The sequence below is a fragment of the Lithobates pipiens genome, unplaced genomic scaffold (assembly GCF_037356315.1).
Source record: "Lithobates pipiens isolate NorthernLeopardFrog02 unplaced genomic scaffold, aLitPip1_a1.2 Scaffold_16, whole genome shotgun sequence".
Lineage (NCBI taxonomy): Eukaryota > Metazoa > Chordata > Amphibia > Anura > Ranidae > Lithobates > Lithobates pipiens.
The window spans coordinates 264,128,059-264,144,305 of NW_027507748.1; the positions used below are offsets into that span (position 1 = coordinate 264,128,059).

At 41.9% G+C, this 16,247-nt stretch overlaps 1 protein-coding gene across 1 annotated transcript in view; it reads right to left on the reverse strand.

The window, feature by feature from the left end:
• Nucleotides 1-16,247, reverse strand: part of LOC143984136 (uncharacterized) — a 128,085-nt gene that overhangs the window by 22,130 nt on the left and 89,708 nt on the right. The window contains exon 7 of the mRNA XM_077484447.1: nucleotides 3,902-4,054. Within this exon, the coding sequence (XP_077340573.1) occupies nucleotides 3,902-4,054 (153 nt within the window). The remainder of the gene's footprint in view (nucleotides 1-3,901; nucleotides 4,055-16,247) is intronic.

The window sequence follows — 16,247 nt, forward strand, 5'->3', positions numbered from 1 at the left end:
AATATTTTTTACTTTTTGCTATAATAAATATCCCCAAAAAATATTTAAAAAAATTTCCTCAGTTTAGGCCGATAAACTTCTATATATTTTTGGTTAAAAAAATTAATAAAAATATTGCAATTAGTGATTGATTGGTTTGCGCAAAAGTATAGCGTTTACAAAATAGGGGATAGTTTTATAGCATTTTTGTTAATATTTTCTTTTTTTTTTACTAGTGATGGCGGCGATCAGCGATTTTTATTGTGACTGCGACATTATGGCGGACACCTCGGACATTTTTGGAACCACTGTCATTTATACAGCAATCATGCTATTTAAATGCACTGATTACTGTGTAAATGACACTGGCAGTGAAGGAGTTAACCACTAGGGGGCAGTGTAGTGTTATGTATGACGTTATGTGTTATTTTTATTGTAAGGGGGCATGGCCTGGCATGTGACGTCACGTCACGTCCTTCCATATAAAAGAGAAGAGACGATCGGTGACAGCCACACAGGGAAGCACGGGGAGAGGTTTGTTTACACAGACTTCTCCTTGTTCAGCTCTGTGACCCGATCGCGGGACACCAGTGGCGATCGGGTCCGCTGGTCCCGCGGCCACAGTCACGGAGCACAGGACCACGGCTGGGCACTTAAAAAGCAACGTACAGGTACGAGCTTGTGCCCAGCCATGCCATTCTGCCGATGTACATTGGCGTGAGGCAGTCGTTAAGTGGTTAACCCCTCAGCTAGCTACCATAACCCCCGGTATCCTCTTCAAGAGTCTGCGATTCTTTTTCAGATAAAAGTGGTCTCAGCGGCGGATTCGCCACAAGATCACTTTTATTGGTGGCGGGAGAGGGAGCTGCACTCCAGTGCCCTCCGTCGCTTACCAGAGCCGTTCCCTAGCTGTGCATGGAGACGAGTAAGGGGGAAGATGGCCCCCCACCTGTCTCCATGACACTGTAGGGTGGAAGCGATGTCAAAACGTCACTTCCGCCCATACCTCTTAAAACGGAAAAAAAAAATGTAATTTTTTCAAATGACATTTATTTTTATTTTTTTGGGCATTTTAGTGTAAATATGAGATCTGAGGTCTTTTTGACCCCAGATCTCATATTTAGGAGGTCCTGTCAAAAAACTAAAAAGATTTAAATGTGCCTGTGCCGCCGAGCTCGCTCGCAGAAGCCAACGCATACATGATTAGCTTCCGTATATGAAAGCTGTGTTCAAACCACACATGTGAGGTATTGTCGCGATCGGTAGAGCGAGAGCAATAATTCTAATTTTGAAGCGTAACATGTTGGGTATCAATTTACTCGGTGTAACATTATCTTTAACAATCTAAAAAAAAAAAAAAAAAAAAAAAAAAAAAGGGGGGGGGGGGCTAACTTTATAGCCAGACACTTGCTATGGGGACAAACGTCCACGTGCTCCCGAACTGTGTGTCTATGAAGCTGCGCTTCATTGACTTACACAGTGGGACTTAAGCCTGCCCACCCACATCCCACGTCAATTTAGTAATTTTGTTTGGGAGCCATGTCGGATGACTGCACAATTGTCAGTTAAAGCGACTCAGTGCCCAATCGCAAAAAGTGCTCTGGTCTTTGGCCAGCCAAACGGTCCGAGGCTTAAGTGGTTAGTAAGCCTAAGAAAAGCATAAAATACCCCCTAGGTGGGGCTTTAAATTGGCAACACTAAAAGGTATATAAAATAAATATTTATTGAAAGATAAGAGAAAAAAAAAAAAAATCATCCATCACATATGATGATTAATAAAACACACAGGCAATTGACAAAAAACAATATACAAAATACATAATATCTTGCAGTAGAATATTGGTACATATGTCTGATAATTGCTCTCCAATGTCTGAAGAGTTTTCTCTGATACTAATAGTACTAATAATAATAATAATAATAGTACTAATAGTCTACGGCAAGATATTATGTTTTTTGTCAATGGTCTATGTGTGTTTTATTAATCATCATATGTGATTGATGGAGTACCGAAGAGTTTTCTCCGACATTGGAGAGCAATTATCAGACAGGTCTGTTGGCATGTACCATAGGGTGAGTACATGGATTGAAAATTGGCTACAGGGGCGAGTTCAGAGGGTAGTGATAAATGGGGAGTACTCAGAATGGTCCGCGGTGGAAAGTAGGGTCCCCCAGGGTTCTGTCCTGGGACCAATCCAATTTAATTTATTCATAAACGACCTGGAGGATGGGATAAACAGCTCAATCTCTGTATTTGCAGGTGTTGCTAAGCTAAGCAGGGTAATAAATTATTGGCAGGATGTAGAAACCTTGCAAGAAGATCTGAAAAAAATAGTGGGATGGGCAACTACATGGCAAATGAGGTTTAATGTAAAAAAATGTAAAATGATACATTTGGGTAGCAGAAATATGAATGGAATTCACTCATTGGGGGGGGGGGGGGGGGGGGAGAACCTCTGGGGGCATCTAAGATTGAAAAGGAACTGGGGGTCCTAGTAGATGACAGGCTTGGCAATGGCATGCAATGCTGCAAGCTGCTACAAGCAAATAAAATAGAATATTGGCATGCATTAAAAAGGGGATAAACTCGAGAGATAAAACAATAATTCTCCTGCTCTACAAGACTCCCAGCTGCACCTGGAGTATGCTGTGTAGTTCTGGGCCCCAGTCCTCAGGAAGGATGTGCTGGAACTGGAGAGAGTCCAGAGAAGGGCAACAAAACTAATAAAGGGATTGGATGACCTTAGTTATGAGAAAAGGTTACAAGCACTGAACTTGTTCTCTCTGGAGAAGAGACGCTTGAGAGAGAATATGATTATTTCAATGTTTAAATACCATACTGGTGACCACACAATAGGGATAAAACTTTTCTGCGAAAACGAATTTAATAAGACATGCTGCCATTTACTAAAATGAGAAGAAAAGCGGTTTAACCTTAAACTGCGTAGGGGGTTCTTTACTGTAAGAGCGGTAAGGATGTGGAATTCTCTTCCACAGGCAGTGGTTTCAGCGGGGAGCATCGATAATTTAAAAGAAAACTATTAGATAAGCGCCTGAACGACCACAATATACAGGGCTATACAATGTAATGCTGACATAAAATCACACACATAGATTGGACTTGAAGGATTTGTGTATTTTTTCAACCTCGCCTACTATGTAACTATATGTACCAATATTCTACTCCAAGATATTATGTATTTTGTATATAGTTTTCTGTCAATTGTCTAAGAGTGTTTTATTTATCTCATCTTTCAATAAATATTTTATTTGATATACCTTTAGTGTATTTGCCAATTTAAAGTCCCACCTAGGGGGTATTCCATTTTTTCTATGCATCTAGGGATGTGGCAACTCACTAATTTGTTCTGCTATGGTGAAAACACCCTTCTATTAATAATGCTAAGGGCCCTTTCACACTGCCCATGAGCTGTAAATAGATGGTTGCTTCTTAAGGTGCCAGAACCAGACAGTGTTCTTAACCAGTGATAATGCCTTACCCATGGTCAGCATTCTTTAGCTCAGGTGCGATGCTACCACTGGAGGAGGCGGTGGAGCAGGACAGGAGGGAGCATTGGCATGCAGAACTTTATAAACCGCAGTGCAAGCGCAACACAGTGAAAAATCTCATAGGCTTTAAAAAGGCAAGTAATTTTTAATTTGCTTTTGTCCCACTGGAAAGGTGCGTTCCAGTGCGGCAAAAGTGCATCAGTAAGAGTTAGGGCCCTAATCCATCTATAAATACAAAATATGAACAATACAAACTTTAGGGTTTTTAAAGTTTATTTCCATGCAGCCGATTTCATGTGTATATCTAAAGAACATTGTAAAAGCTACGAGGTCCTGTTTAGTAGTAAGGGTTAAGGGCAGTAAAAAAACAAAGATATATTGAAGTAGCATGAACAATGGAATGGACGAATACCAGTAGTGGGATCTCCACACTTTTATTCATGAAGAACTGGTCTTCATCTTGTCTGCGTATTCTCTTTCCCAAAAAAGTTTCCTCTTGGGTTCCATTCCCAGTATTGCTGGATTCTTGTTTTTCTTCTTTAAATACTGTCCTTGTCTGAAAGTCCTAAAGAAAACAGAGGAGTTCAGAACCCTTCAACAATAGGTAAAAGCATCAGTGCTTGCAGGTTAGACAGGCATCAGCTTTACTTAAAGGAGAATTATGGGTTTGGGGTTCCCCCCCCCCCCCCCCCATTATACTTACCTAGGTGGATGCAGCATCGGTCCGATGCTGCATCTGTCCCCGGGTGTCTCTGCACTAAGAACCGAGCCATCAAACACAGCCGATGACTTGGTTCTCTTGGCTCTGTCAGAAAGCAGCTCTCCATCCAGGGTCAGGATGACAAGGTGCCTGGACTGATCTATGTGACGTCAGCAGAGAGCAGACTTCAGACTGCTGAAAATGGGATAGGAGAAGCCCAGCCAAATGAGCTCAGGCTGGACTTCTCCTTTAAGGTTCCCTTCAGACTTTCACCCACCAGCCACTTTATTAGGTACACCTGTTTAATTGCTTAGTAACACAAATTGCTAAACAGCCAATAACATGACAGCATCTCAATGCATTTAGGAATCTAAATGTGGTGAAGACAACTTGCTGAAGATCAAACGGAGCATCAGAATGGCGAATAAAGGGGATTCAAGTGACTTTGGCACAAGCAACCATGTTGCATTCAGACGGGCTAGTCTGAGTATTTCAAAAATTGCTGATCTACTGGGATTTTCATACACAACCATTTCTAATGTTTACAGAGAATGGTCCGAAAAAAAAAAAAAAAAAAAAGAAAATATCCAGTGAGCTGTAGTTGAGTGGATGAAAATGCTTTGATGATGCTAAAAGGTCAGAGTTGCGCAGACGTCATTTTCTGAGGTGCCCATGGCCGAAAAGTGGCAGTGCATACGCAGAACGTCACGCCACCTCCAGTTCGTAAGTAGGAGTTGCTTGCAAGTCAGAGGTTCGTAACTCGAAGACTGCCTGTAAGTCAAAACTCCTCTTAACTCAATTATACAATACAGGACACAGTCCTAGGAAGGATTTATAGACCCTGGGATGTACCCAAGCAATGAGTGAGAAGGATGGGCAACAACTAGGCAGATAGAAACTGTGCCAACAGGCCCAACAAAAACAAGGGTCAACAGACCAACTTCAGAGTGCCGCTGCAAGAACACTGAGGCTGAAAGTTGTATCCAAGAGGATTGGTGGCCACCTGGTAAAACTTTGAAAAGCTATGAACAGAGGAAAGATGGCACACTTACAAAACCGCTAAATTGGCCTGGTGCAGGAAAGCCCAGGAAGCTGGTGGAGTGAGTGCATAAGATCACAGAAGGAGTTTTATCCTTTCAAGGGTAAGCTCTGGTAATCAGTGATCTTATCCATCGAGCAATAGTAGACATTGCTTATGTGTCCACTATTCAGGACCTTGTAAAGTATACCCTGCTTCAATGTCTTCCTGATGGAAACTGTTGTGTTGAGGTTGATGCTAATGGTTTGGTCATTGAGGCGGAACTGTGATACCGCCCTTAGGAAGAAAGGATGGCTTTGGACACAAGACTCCCCTAGTCATTGTAAAGAATATGTAATGGCTCGCTAAAGGAGAGATGCCAAGTCAGACACATCTGACAGATGTGATCGCTACCAAAAAGGCCACTTTGAAGGAGAGGCAATTTTGGGGAACTGCCTCCCTGATTGGTTCAAAGGGTGGTTTCTGCAGGATAGAGAACAAAGTTGAAATCCTAAGGGAGCACAGGTGCTGTAATGGGGGTCTGATGCAAAACGTGCCTTATATTAAGGTTTTCAGAAGGAAAAGGGAAGCCAGAGGCTTTTGAAACAGATTGAGGCCAATTTATGGTCAAGACCTCATTAGAGGAAGGCCAGAATGCAAGGCACAGAGCAGTCTCTGGAGCTGAGGTGCCTGTGTTCACACTAGGAAGAAAAATTTCCAGGTACAAATCGCATATGTTTCTGGAAGTGGCTTTTCTTGCTTTTAGCAAGGTAGAGATGTCAGATTCAGAAACCCCACTGTTTCCCAAGCTTCAACAGCTATGCCATTAAAGTTTGTGGATAGAGCAATAAACATACCACTGTAAACACTCCTCCTCTGCCTGCTGTCAGGTGCCCACCAGCTGTCATAATATAATAGCCAGAGACTCCATGATTAAGCCCTTCTTTTGGGTGAATTGCCTTGGAATAGGGGGACAGGAGAGATCATATGCTGTAAACCTTTTTTGCTGGAATAAAGTCTGGTTCGACATTGGTGAAAAAAAGTGTATGCGGCCTGTTTTTTTCATTCTGACAGCCATTCTATTAAGCAAATGAGGACAAAGTGAAAATCAAATTTGTCAACATTTGCTCTAAAAATAAAAATAAATAATTGATAAAGATTTAAGATTTGTCCCTATATCCGATTTTATCTAGTTCAAATGGGTTAAAGACCTTAACTTATAAGCTAGCTCTAGACCTTAACTTACTAGCTCTTAAGAAAGACCATGCTAAGAAACATACCGAAAGGAATGTAGACAAGAAAGGTTGATAATTAGGCTTGTAGAATCCTTGCAAAGAGATCAAATCCAAAAGTGGTAGGCCCTTTCAAGAATCTGAAAATGTAATAAAACAAACTCCCTTCTCATTGAACGACCACATGGTAGAACTCTAAAAAGGTATGAACATAAGACCAGGTGGTGGCCTTCCAAAGCTGGGCAATAGAGGATTGGTGTCCCAGGATGCACCCACCAATATGGTGGAGTAAGCGTGTAAAATGCAGAACAAGCTTTGTCCTTTAGGGTGTATCCTCGGACAATGAGTTGTTTTATCCATCTTGTGATGGTGGACTTTGAAGCAGGATTGCAAGGTCCTGAGGAAAGGGTGAAGAGGGAGTCCATTATCCAGACAGAAGCTGTTGCTTTGAGGTATATTATAATGGCTCTTACTACATCCAGGCAGTGAAGAGTAATTGCATTTGGGTACAGAGCACAAAAAGGGAAGGACTAGCTCTTCACTGAAGAAGAGACTGATACCACTTTAGAAAGAAAGAATGGCCTTAGATGCGAGACTAGCTTATCCTTGGTGAAGGAAGAGGAATAGCGCCTTACAAACTCAGACATGTCTAACAGATGAAGGCCACTTTGAAGGAGAGATCATCCAAGGGAATTTCCCTGATCAGTTCAAATGGTGGTTTCTGCAGGGCAGAGAGAGAGACTGAGGCCCAGGAAAGCACAAGGTGCTGTAAGGGGGCCCGATTCAAGATACTCCTTGAATAAAAAAGGCACAGAGTAATCTATGTGACTAAAGTGCCTGTATTCACACCAGGCAATAGGAGGATTTCCAGGTAGAATAGTAATTCGGAAAATGGTTCTTCTTGTTTTTAGCAAAGTAGGAATGAAATTCATAGACCCCTCTGTCTCATAAGACTTTTGCTACATCAGCCACATCAATAAAGCCAGTGACTGAGAAGCAGGATGCAAAAGGGGGCCCTGAGGCAGTAAGCGTTGCCTGTTGGGAACCAGTTGTATGCTAGCAAACTGAATATGTCTGCGTACTAGGTTCTCCTGGACCAGTTTTATGCAATGAGAATCACCAGTCTTTTCTCCGGCTTTATTTTACAACGCAGTCGAGGAAAAATTCATAGGAGAATAGGCACAGAGACCAGGGAATTATCAAACCTCTAATGACAATGCTTTAGGATCCTTGGATCCTGGCCTCAGGCAGAGGATAACTTATTGATGAATCTGGAGACCAGGATATCAACATCCAAGGTTCCCCCCATCTGTGCCATAGCAGCTTGAAGAGGTCAGGGTGAAGGGCCCATTGTCCAGGCGATCGCAGTTCAAGTAATCCACCTTCCAATCGTCCATAACTGGGATGTGGACAGCAGAGATCGCTGGACAGTGCTTCTTCATCCACAAGATGTTCTGGTTTGCTCCTTTCAGGGCTGCATGACACCTGGTAGGCCTTTGGCGATTGTTATAGGTCACAGTCATGGTGTCCTTAAAGGGGGGTCCAGTTTTGTAGAGCCAATGCTGTGAACTCCAAGATGTTGAATGGGAGTTTGGTTTACTTGAGTGACCACGTTTCCCGACCTGCAATGGACTGGAACACTCCTCCCAAGCCTGAAAGCCTGAAATCTGTTATGATCACCTTCCAGTGATTTGGCAGAAATGACTTTCACGTTGTCAAGGAGCAGTGGGAAAATCCAAACTAGGGAATTCCTTAGGAGCATAGGTGTCATGATCAGGGGACAGGCTCAAAGACCATATGCTATAGCAGCAACAGGACTTCCACTGACCAATGGGATAGGTATACAAGGGGGTCAACCCTGGTGGATGACAAAGGCTCATCTGAGGTGTGGGGTCTAAGTACTAACTGGTGTTCACCAGAGCTCCTGATGGTGGATGAAAGAATCTTGTAAAAAAAAGCCCACCTAATGTTTACACTGCTTTGTGCTATATTATTGAAACTTAAGGCTAGAATGCTCCTTTAAATATATTATTGCTTCGGTACTCTGTAGAGAAAGAGGAAGTATTGTATTGGATTTAGCTGTGTGTTAGTACCAGGTTGTGTATGATCGGTCCACAAGGAGGTGAGCAAGGCGGGGTCCAGAAGCGTATATATATCTGGTAAGGATCAAAACAGAAGAATAGTCCGTAAACAAGCCAGGAGGTCAGTAATAGGTAGTTGCAGGTTGGGATCAGGCAGAAGTGTAAACAAGGAACAAGCCAAGAGTCAGTAACGAGTGGTAGCAAAAATAGGGGTGGCAGAAGGGAAGACAGAGCAAGATACTGGCTGGAGAAAACACAATAATCTGGCAAACAGGGAGTGCAGAGACATTGCTTAAATCAAGAAGTTCATGGGAGGAGCAAAGAGTTCAAGGTTTAGTAGAAGTCATGGCACAAGGCAGGACTGTCCAATAGATCAGACAGGGTGCTGTCCAGTATCTTAGGTAGTTCGTCAAGAAGAGTAATTTCCAGACACAGCACAGGTCCCAGGTGCAAGTACAGACCCTGACAATGGGCGAGTTGAAAGAAGGAGCATGCTTGCTTCAAGTCAAAAAGATGTGTTGGTGAGGTCTCAAATGAAATTGAGTGAATGGGCCAGAGATCAAAAGGGTAAGCCACAGTAAGACCTAGAACTCTAACGGAGAAGCTCACAGAGTGGCATCTCTGATCTCAAGTCCTGAGTTCTGGGAGAGAGCAGTTTTTTTCTCTGGCAGGAAGAACTTGAACTGTATCTAGCATTAGGTCCAAGTATTCCAGGCAATAAGGTTGGAGAGCAAATTTTTGGAAGTTGATGACCCAACCATAAACCTGAAGCATCTGAATTGTCCTCTGGATGTTCTCAGATAGCTAGCCCGTGACATGGATGTCCTGAATTCTCAAAAGGGCAAGGAGGTGTGCAAGCACTTTATGAATACTCCAGGAGCAGAAAATAGGTCAAATGGAAGTGTGACAAATTGGAAGCCTGTGCCTCTTAACTGCAAAGAGTAGAAATAGCTGAATAGGTGGATAAATGGGATTACGCCGATAGGCATCTTGGATGCCTATTTAAAAAAAAAAAAAAAAAAAAAAGTATTCCCCTCGTCTCACAGAGACAATAACTGACCTTGTGGCTTTAGTGCAAATTTTTTTTAACTCAAAATAGATCTGCTTAAAGACTTTAAAGCAGACTTTCAGTAATTTTTTTAAATTTCCACCTATTAAATATTCTGCCCTTGTTAATCAACTTTGCATAGTAAAACTTTTTTTATTTTTATTTTTTTGCCTGCAAATACCTTTTACAGCCCTGTTTCTTGTCTGGTCACAGCTGTCAGAAAGGGAGGGGGAGATGAGTCATAAGAGGGCCAATGAGAGCTACAGGTGTGCCTGTGTGTTTATGTAAATCCAGGAATTGAACAGGCAGCAGCTTCAGCTGCCCACAGTTAAAATAGCTGCAGCCTGACTTCATTAAGAGATTTCTGCAGCATATTTGGCAAGTATAGAATCACAGTATAGATAAAAATTTTATGCAAAGTGGTTGGAGGGAAGCTTCAGAATGGCAAAGATGTTTGATTACAAATTATGTGAGCAGACTGCAGTTCCTCTAAGTTAAGGGCATTCTGAAAATCTAGCTGTCTTTGGGCAGATTTTGGTTAATTTGATTTGAGAGAAGAAAGTGGTTAGGGAGTAGTTTTGAAATTACCGGCTGAACGCTCAGGTCTGGAACTTCTGTGACCCAGAGATAGGCAAACTTTAACACATCCCCACTTAGCAGTGAGGCCACCCTTATATTTGAAAGAGGGCTTTGGGGAAGACTTTTGTGGACAAAGTCTTGTGCTGCAAAGAAGGTTGTGGAGGTAAAAGCTCCTGGGGTGGGGTTTAAACTTTCTGCTTTGGAAGGAGAAGCTTCCTCCTCTGACATCTTTGATGAATTTAAGTGCCTCACCAAAGAGACGTCCTCCTTCAAAGGGCATGCATGTGAGGCGTCGTTTACAGGCAGACTGAGATGACTAGGCTTTGAGCTACTATGTTCTGTGCATGTGAATGGAAATCAGAGCTATTCTGGAGATTTGTGTCATAACTTGCTTTAGGTCATTCACACAAGAGCAAGGCATAAAGGTAATTGTATTAATTGCTCAGTTAAAAGTAATTGCCCTGAGATTGTCACCTGTGGCACAATGTGGATGAGTTGTTTGTTGGTTTGCCCGTGTGGTCTCCTGTGCGGTGGGGGGGCCGCCCGGCCTTTAAGGGTCAGAGTTGGACCAATGTCCGCGGGGGCTTTGTTGGCCGTGGTGTTTCTGGACGCTTTCGTGGGCATCATGGGAGGGACCATTCTGAATTAAAAATTATAGCCATAGAGAGGTACACCCTAATTTGGAAAGGGAGTAATATGGAAAGACAAATTTCCAGAAGAGAAACTCGATGGATTTTTGGCCTTTGTTCTTGCTACCCTATGGGGCTCAACATTGAATGGGACATTAATTGCTATATTAATAACAGCTGCATTTGTAGTTCTTTGTAAACCCTCACTGGAGTATAATTTTAATTAATTAAATAGTACAAGAGGTAATCAGATTAATGGGTGGTATTTTTATTGTTATTAAAAAGTCAGTCAAATGATTTTTGTGGGGTTTCCGTCTTGAGGGGCTGTCAGACGGATAACCTCACATATAATTATTAGAAGTAATATATTAATGTTTTAGGACTGAAAATAATAATAAGCCCTAGATTTAGATAATGTTTTAAGATCAATAATCGTTGGTGTTGTGGGACTTATTTTCTTCTTTTTTTTTTTTTAAGAATAAATCAATTAAAAAGCGGAGAACTAAGAAAAAGAAAATTTCATTAAACTTTTATTTTTTATTTTTTATTACATTTTTATATAATTTTATTCATATAGTCTTTTTTATAAAGCTGTGCTCCAGACTCATTGAATAAAATATTTCTGATGAAAAGTAATTGCCCTAGTCCAGCTAGCTGCAGTCTGGCTGACAGAATAGCAGCGATAGAATAGTTAAAATGTAGCACCAAGGTTGAAACGTTTACATTGTAAAAGTAAAGTTATAATAGGATGCCTATTTATTGTACCGTTACAGTAGCCACATAATCCTGACTAGTAAGTGTTCATACAATGCAACCATCAAGAAACCAGGACTGTGTTTGAAACATACCTGTCTATGTTGCTGGTCCCTGTATAGGGTCCAGGCCTCACCCATCATGGTGGGCATACACCAGAGTTCCACAGGGATGGACCATGGCTCTGGACCAGTGTAGCACTCTGCTGTTATCTCCGTGGGTTGCAAAAAGTGCTGCGGTGAATGACCGTGATCAAGTGCCCAAAGCAACATTGCAGGTTGTTCCAAAAGACCTAGGGTCTGGGTATGGCTTTCAAGGTTGTACCAAACTGGGTGCACAGTTTCTAATCTTGTAGTAGAAGACATTGAAGAGTTGATTGAAAAACCCAAAGAAAAAAAAAATTAAACTAGTTAAGCCAAGAGTGAGTTCTCCATGAAGAAGAGGTCCATCACCTTTGGACACTAGCAAAAAAACAGAGCATTCACGGAGTGGGGTAGGGTTATAGGGGGATGCCCAGGGAATGTGTCCTCAAAAGCTTGCCAGTGTCTAATTTGCCTGAAGGTTCCAGTCTTACCCTGCATCTATGAATATTCTGCATGCGTTCTGTACTGCAAGATCAACTACGTGCCACCGCACACTGTAGCTTTACTGCTACAGTGTGGGCCGGCTGCGCAGAAACACGTATATACGCTCAATTCAGCATCTACAGGTAGGGGGCATGTGCCTGCTGACCCGACTGTGCTGTCATTGGCTCCAGCATATGACAATCAGTGGGTCCCAGCCAATGATTTATGGCCGGAACCTGTCAATTGGCGAAGCGGATGGCAAGAGAGCTTGTATGTAAACACAGATCTCTCTACTAACAGTGGGCATGTGCTGATTTTTGTCTCCCTGCACCACACCGTAAATACATAACCACTTGCTAGGCACACAGTTAACCCATTGATTGCTCCAGATGTTAACCTCTTCCTACTCAGTGTCATTAGTACAGGGACAGTGCATGTTATCAGCAATGATCGGTGTTTTAGCGTCACTGGAGAGGTCTGTGTCAGTCACAGTCACTACAAGTTGCTGATCGCTGTCATTGCTAAAAAAAAAAAAAAAAAAAAAAAAAGGCAAAAAACAAATAAAAATTTCAGTATCTATATCACAGTTTTTTTAATTTTGGGTCTATTTCATATATATAGCAAAAAATAAAAAAACCCAGGGCTGATCAACTGCCACCAAAAGAAATCTCTATTGGTGTGAAAAAAATTATATAAAATCGTCAGTTAAAGTAGCGCAGTGCCGAACTGCAAAAAAAATCGCCGGGTCATGAAGTGGGTAAGACCTTCCAGAGCTTAAGTGGTTAAAATGGGTTCTTTACACTTTTTTTTTTTAACCACTTAACAACCGGCCCATATCCGGGCGGTTGTTTAACTCTGGTAGGCCGTCATATGACGTCCTCCCAGAATTCCGCTCTCGCGAGCCCCCTGGGGCGCGCACTCGAGAGCCTCCATGACCGCCGGGTCCACAGAACCCGGCACATCACGGATCACGGTAAACAGCCGCTCATCAAGGTCGCTCTTTCTAATGACGGAGGGATCACTTGTAAACAAACCGGCGTCATGTAATGACGCCTGTTCCTCCCTCCCCTCTCTGTACCGATCGGTACAGCGGAGGGGGAAGAGATCGGTGTGAGCAGCGCTGTGGGCTGCATCTGCAGTTCCCACATCGCTGCTCACCGAAATTGAACCCCTCAATACCCTGCCAATACTCGGCAACACCCTGCCATAAATTGCCATACCCGGACATACCCTGCAATACCCAGCCATACTCGGAGATACCCTGCAATATGCAGCCATAGGTCCTATTTCAGGCTTCCCAGCCTAGAGGTGAGATGACCCCCATATCTCACTGTAAAGAGGACCTGTCATGCCATATTCCTATTACAAGGGATGTTTACATTCCTTGTAATAGGAATAAAAGTGATCAAAAAATGTATTTTTGGGGGAAAAAAATGTCAAACTAAAATAAAGTAAAATGAACAATAAAAAAAAATAAAAAATTAAAGCGCCCCTGTCCCCGTGTGCTAGCATGCAGAAGCGAACGCATACGCAAGTCCCGCCCACATATGAAAACTGTGTTCAAACCACACATGAGGTATCGCTGCGAACGTTAGAGCGAGAGCAATAATTCTAGCGTTAGACCTCCTCTAACTCAATACATGTAACCAGTAAAAAAAATTTAAAGCGTCGCCCATGGGGATTTTTAAGTAGCGACGTTTGGCGCCATTCCACGAGCATGTGCAATTTTGAAGAGTGACATGTTAGGTATCTATTTACTCGGCGTAACTTCATCTTTCACATTATGTAAAAATTGGGCTAACCTTACTGTTTTTTTGTTTGTTTTGTTTTTTAAGGACAAAACTTTTTTTTCCCCAAAAAAACACGTTAAAAAAATTGCTGTGCAAATACCGTGTGAGATAAAAAGTTGCAACGACCACCATTGTATTCTCCAGGGTGTTTGCTAAAAAAACATATATAATGTTTTGGGGTTCTATGTCATTTTCTAGCAAATAAATGATGATTTTTACAAGTAGCAGAGTGTAGCCTTATGAGTTTATGTGAAATCTCCATTAATACCTGTACAATATTGTAATTAGAAATATATTTCTATTAGATTTAAATATATATTTAAAGTATTGAGTGTTTGTGTTGGTGTTACTGTAATTGGTTCAACTTCAAAGCTTGGCCTTTTGTTTTCCCTGATAACATCTCACCTGGGAAGTAAACAACAGCTTTCGTTGACTCATCCAATCAGGCTGTTCCCAATATACATTGACTAGGTACAGTGACCAATTAGGGAGAATATATCAGCCACACTACAGAAAGTAGGGGGGGGGGGGGGATATAATGCTTTGTGAGCAAGCCAAGTCACTCTGGTGTGGGAGCACACGGCAGTCACCATGGGCTGACCTGAAGTTAACAGGTAATCTAACTCTGAACTTGCACCTTATATTGTATTGTAAATATGATTCTGTGAGTAATTTGTAAATATCATGTAAGCCAGGGGACCTACACTGTATATTGTGATGTAAATACTGTCTGGTGTGTAATTTGTATATATTATGTAACCCTATAAATAAATGTGTATTGCTGATTGAACTATCTCTTTTGTACAAGATCTCTCAGATCTAGATATGTATATGTCCATACTACTACAATGATTGAGGGGTATGCACATAATCATAAATACTAGTCAACAAGAGAAATGTCAGAATTGTCCTGGGTGCTCCAGAATGCCTGGTGTCGCTCCCTGCATGTTGGGCCTCTGTATGTGGCCACACTGTGTAAAAGTCTCACACACGTGGTATTGCCATACTCGGGAGTAATAGTAGAATGTGTTTTGGGGTGTAATTTGTGGCATGCATATGCTGTGTGTGAGAAATAAACTGATAATGACAATTTTGTGTGAAAAAAAAAAAGTAAAAAAAGAATTGTGGGAAAAAAATGACAACTTCAAAATCATCATGCCTCTTACTAAATACATTGAAATGTCTTCTTTCCAAAAAGGGGTAATTTGGGGGGGGGGGGGTATTTTTACTTTTATGGCATGTTAGGGTCTCAAGAATTGAAATAGGCCGTCAGTACTTCAGGTGTGATCAATTTTCAGAGATTGGCACCATAGCTTGTGGACTCTATAACTTTCACAAAGACCAAATAATATCCACCAATTTGTACTTATTTTTACCAAAGATAGTAGTAGTAGTATAAATTTTGGCCAAAATTTATGAAGAAAAATTACTAATCTGCTAAATTTTATAACAGAATTTTCGGTCTTTTTTCTTTTATAGCACAAAAAATAAAAAACCCAGCGGTGATTAAATACCACCAAAAGAAAGCTCTATTTGTGCGAAAAAAAGGACAAAAATTTCATATGGGTACAGTGTTCCATGACTGAGTAATTGTCATTCAAAATGTGAGAGCACCGAAAGCTGAAAATTGGTCTGGTTATTAAGGGTGTTTAAGTGCCCACTGGTCAAGTGGTTAAGTAACATGAAAATGTGCAATTGTCCACACAAAAGATAACCAAAACAGTAACAGTGTTTCTATGAACCTTCCAGGATGGCACACCTGAAAGATAAGAAGCACCTCCCTACAGGAAACAATCAGTTTACCGTTTTTTTTAAAACCCACACACTTCCCCCTCAGTTGTAAAAAAATACCTCTTCCAACCAGTCCACAAGGGGCATGGATTTACAAAAGGTACTCACCACCTACTATACAAACACTTTTCCCTCCTCCAATAGGTAGGAACTAGGCCTGCTGTCCTGTAAGGTTCGTAGAAACATTGTTACCGGTAAGTCTAACTGTTGGTTTTCTCCTCTCACCTTCCAGGATGGCATACCTGAGAGGAAACAAGTAACCATTGGCCTACCTTAGGGTGGGGCCCACTGCCTGTAGCACTTTTTAGCCAAAGGCTAGGTCTTGCTGTGATATCACCTCTACTTGGTAGTTATTCAAGAACGTGTCTTGGCTGGACCAGGTGGTTGCGCTGCAAATCTGTTCCCAGGAGGCTCCTGCCTTCTCAGCCCACGATGTTGCCAGAGCTCTAGCTGAATTTGCTTTTAATCATGCTTGTGCAGGGATACCTGAGCTCTTGTATGCTATGGTAATAGCCTGTCTGATCCACCTGGAGATTGAAGCCTTAGATGCTTGAAGTCCCTTCCTTGGTCC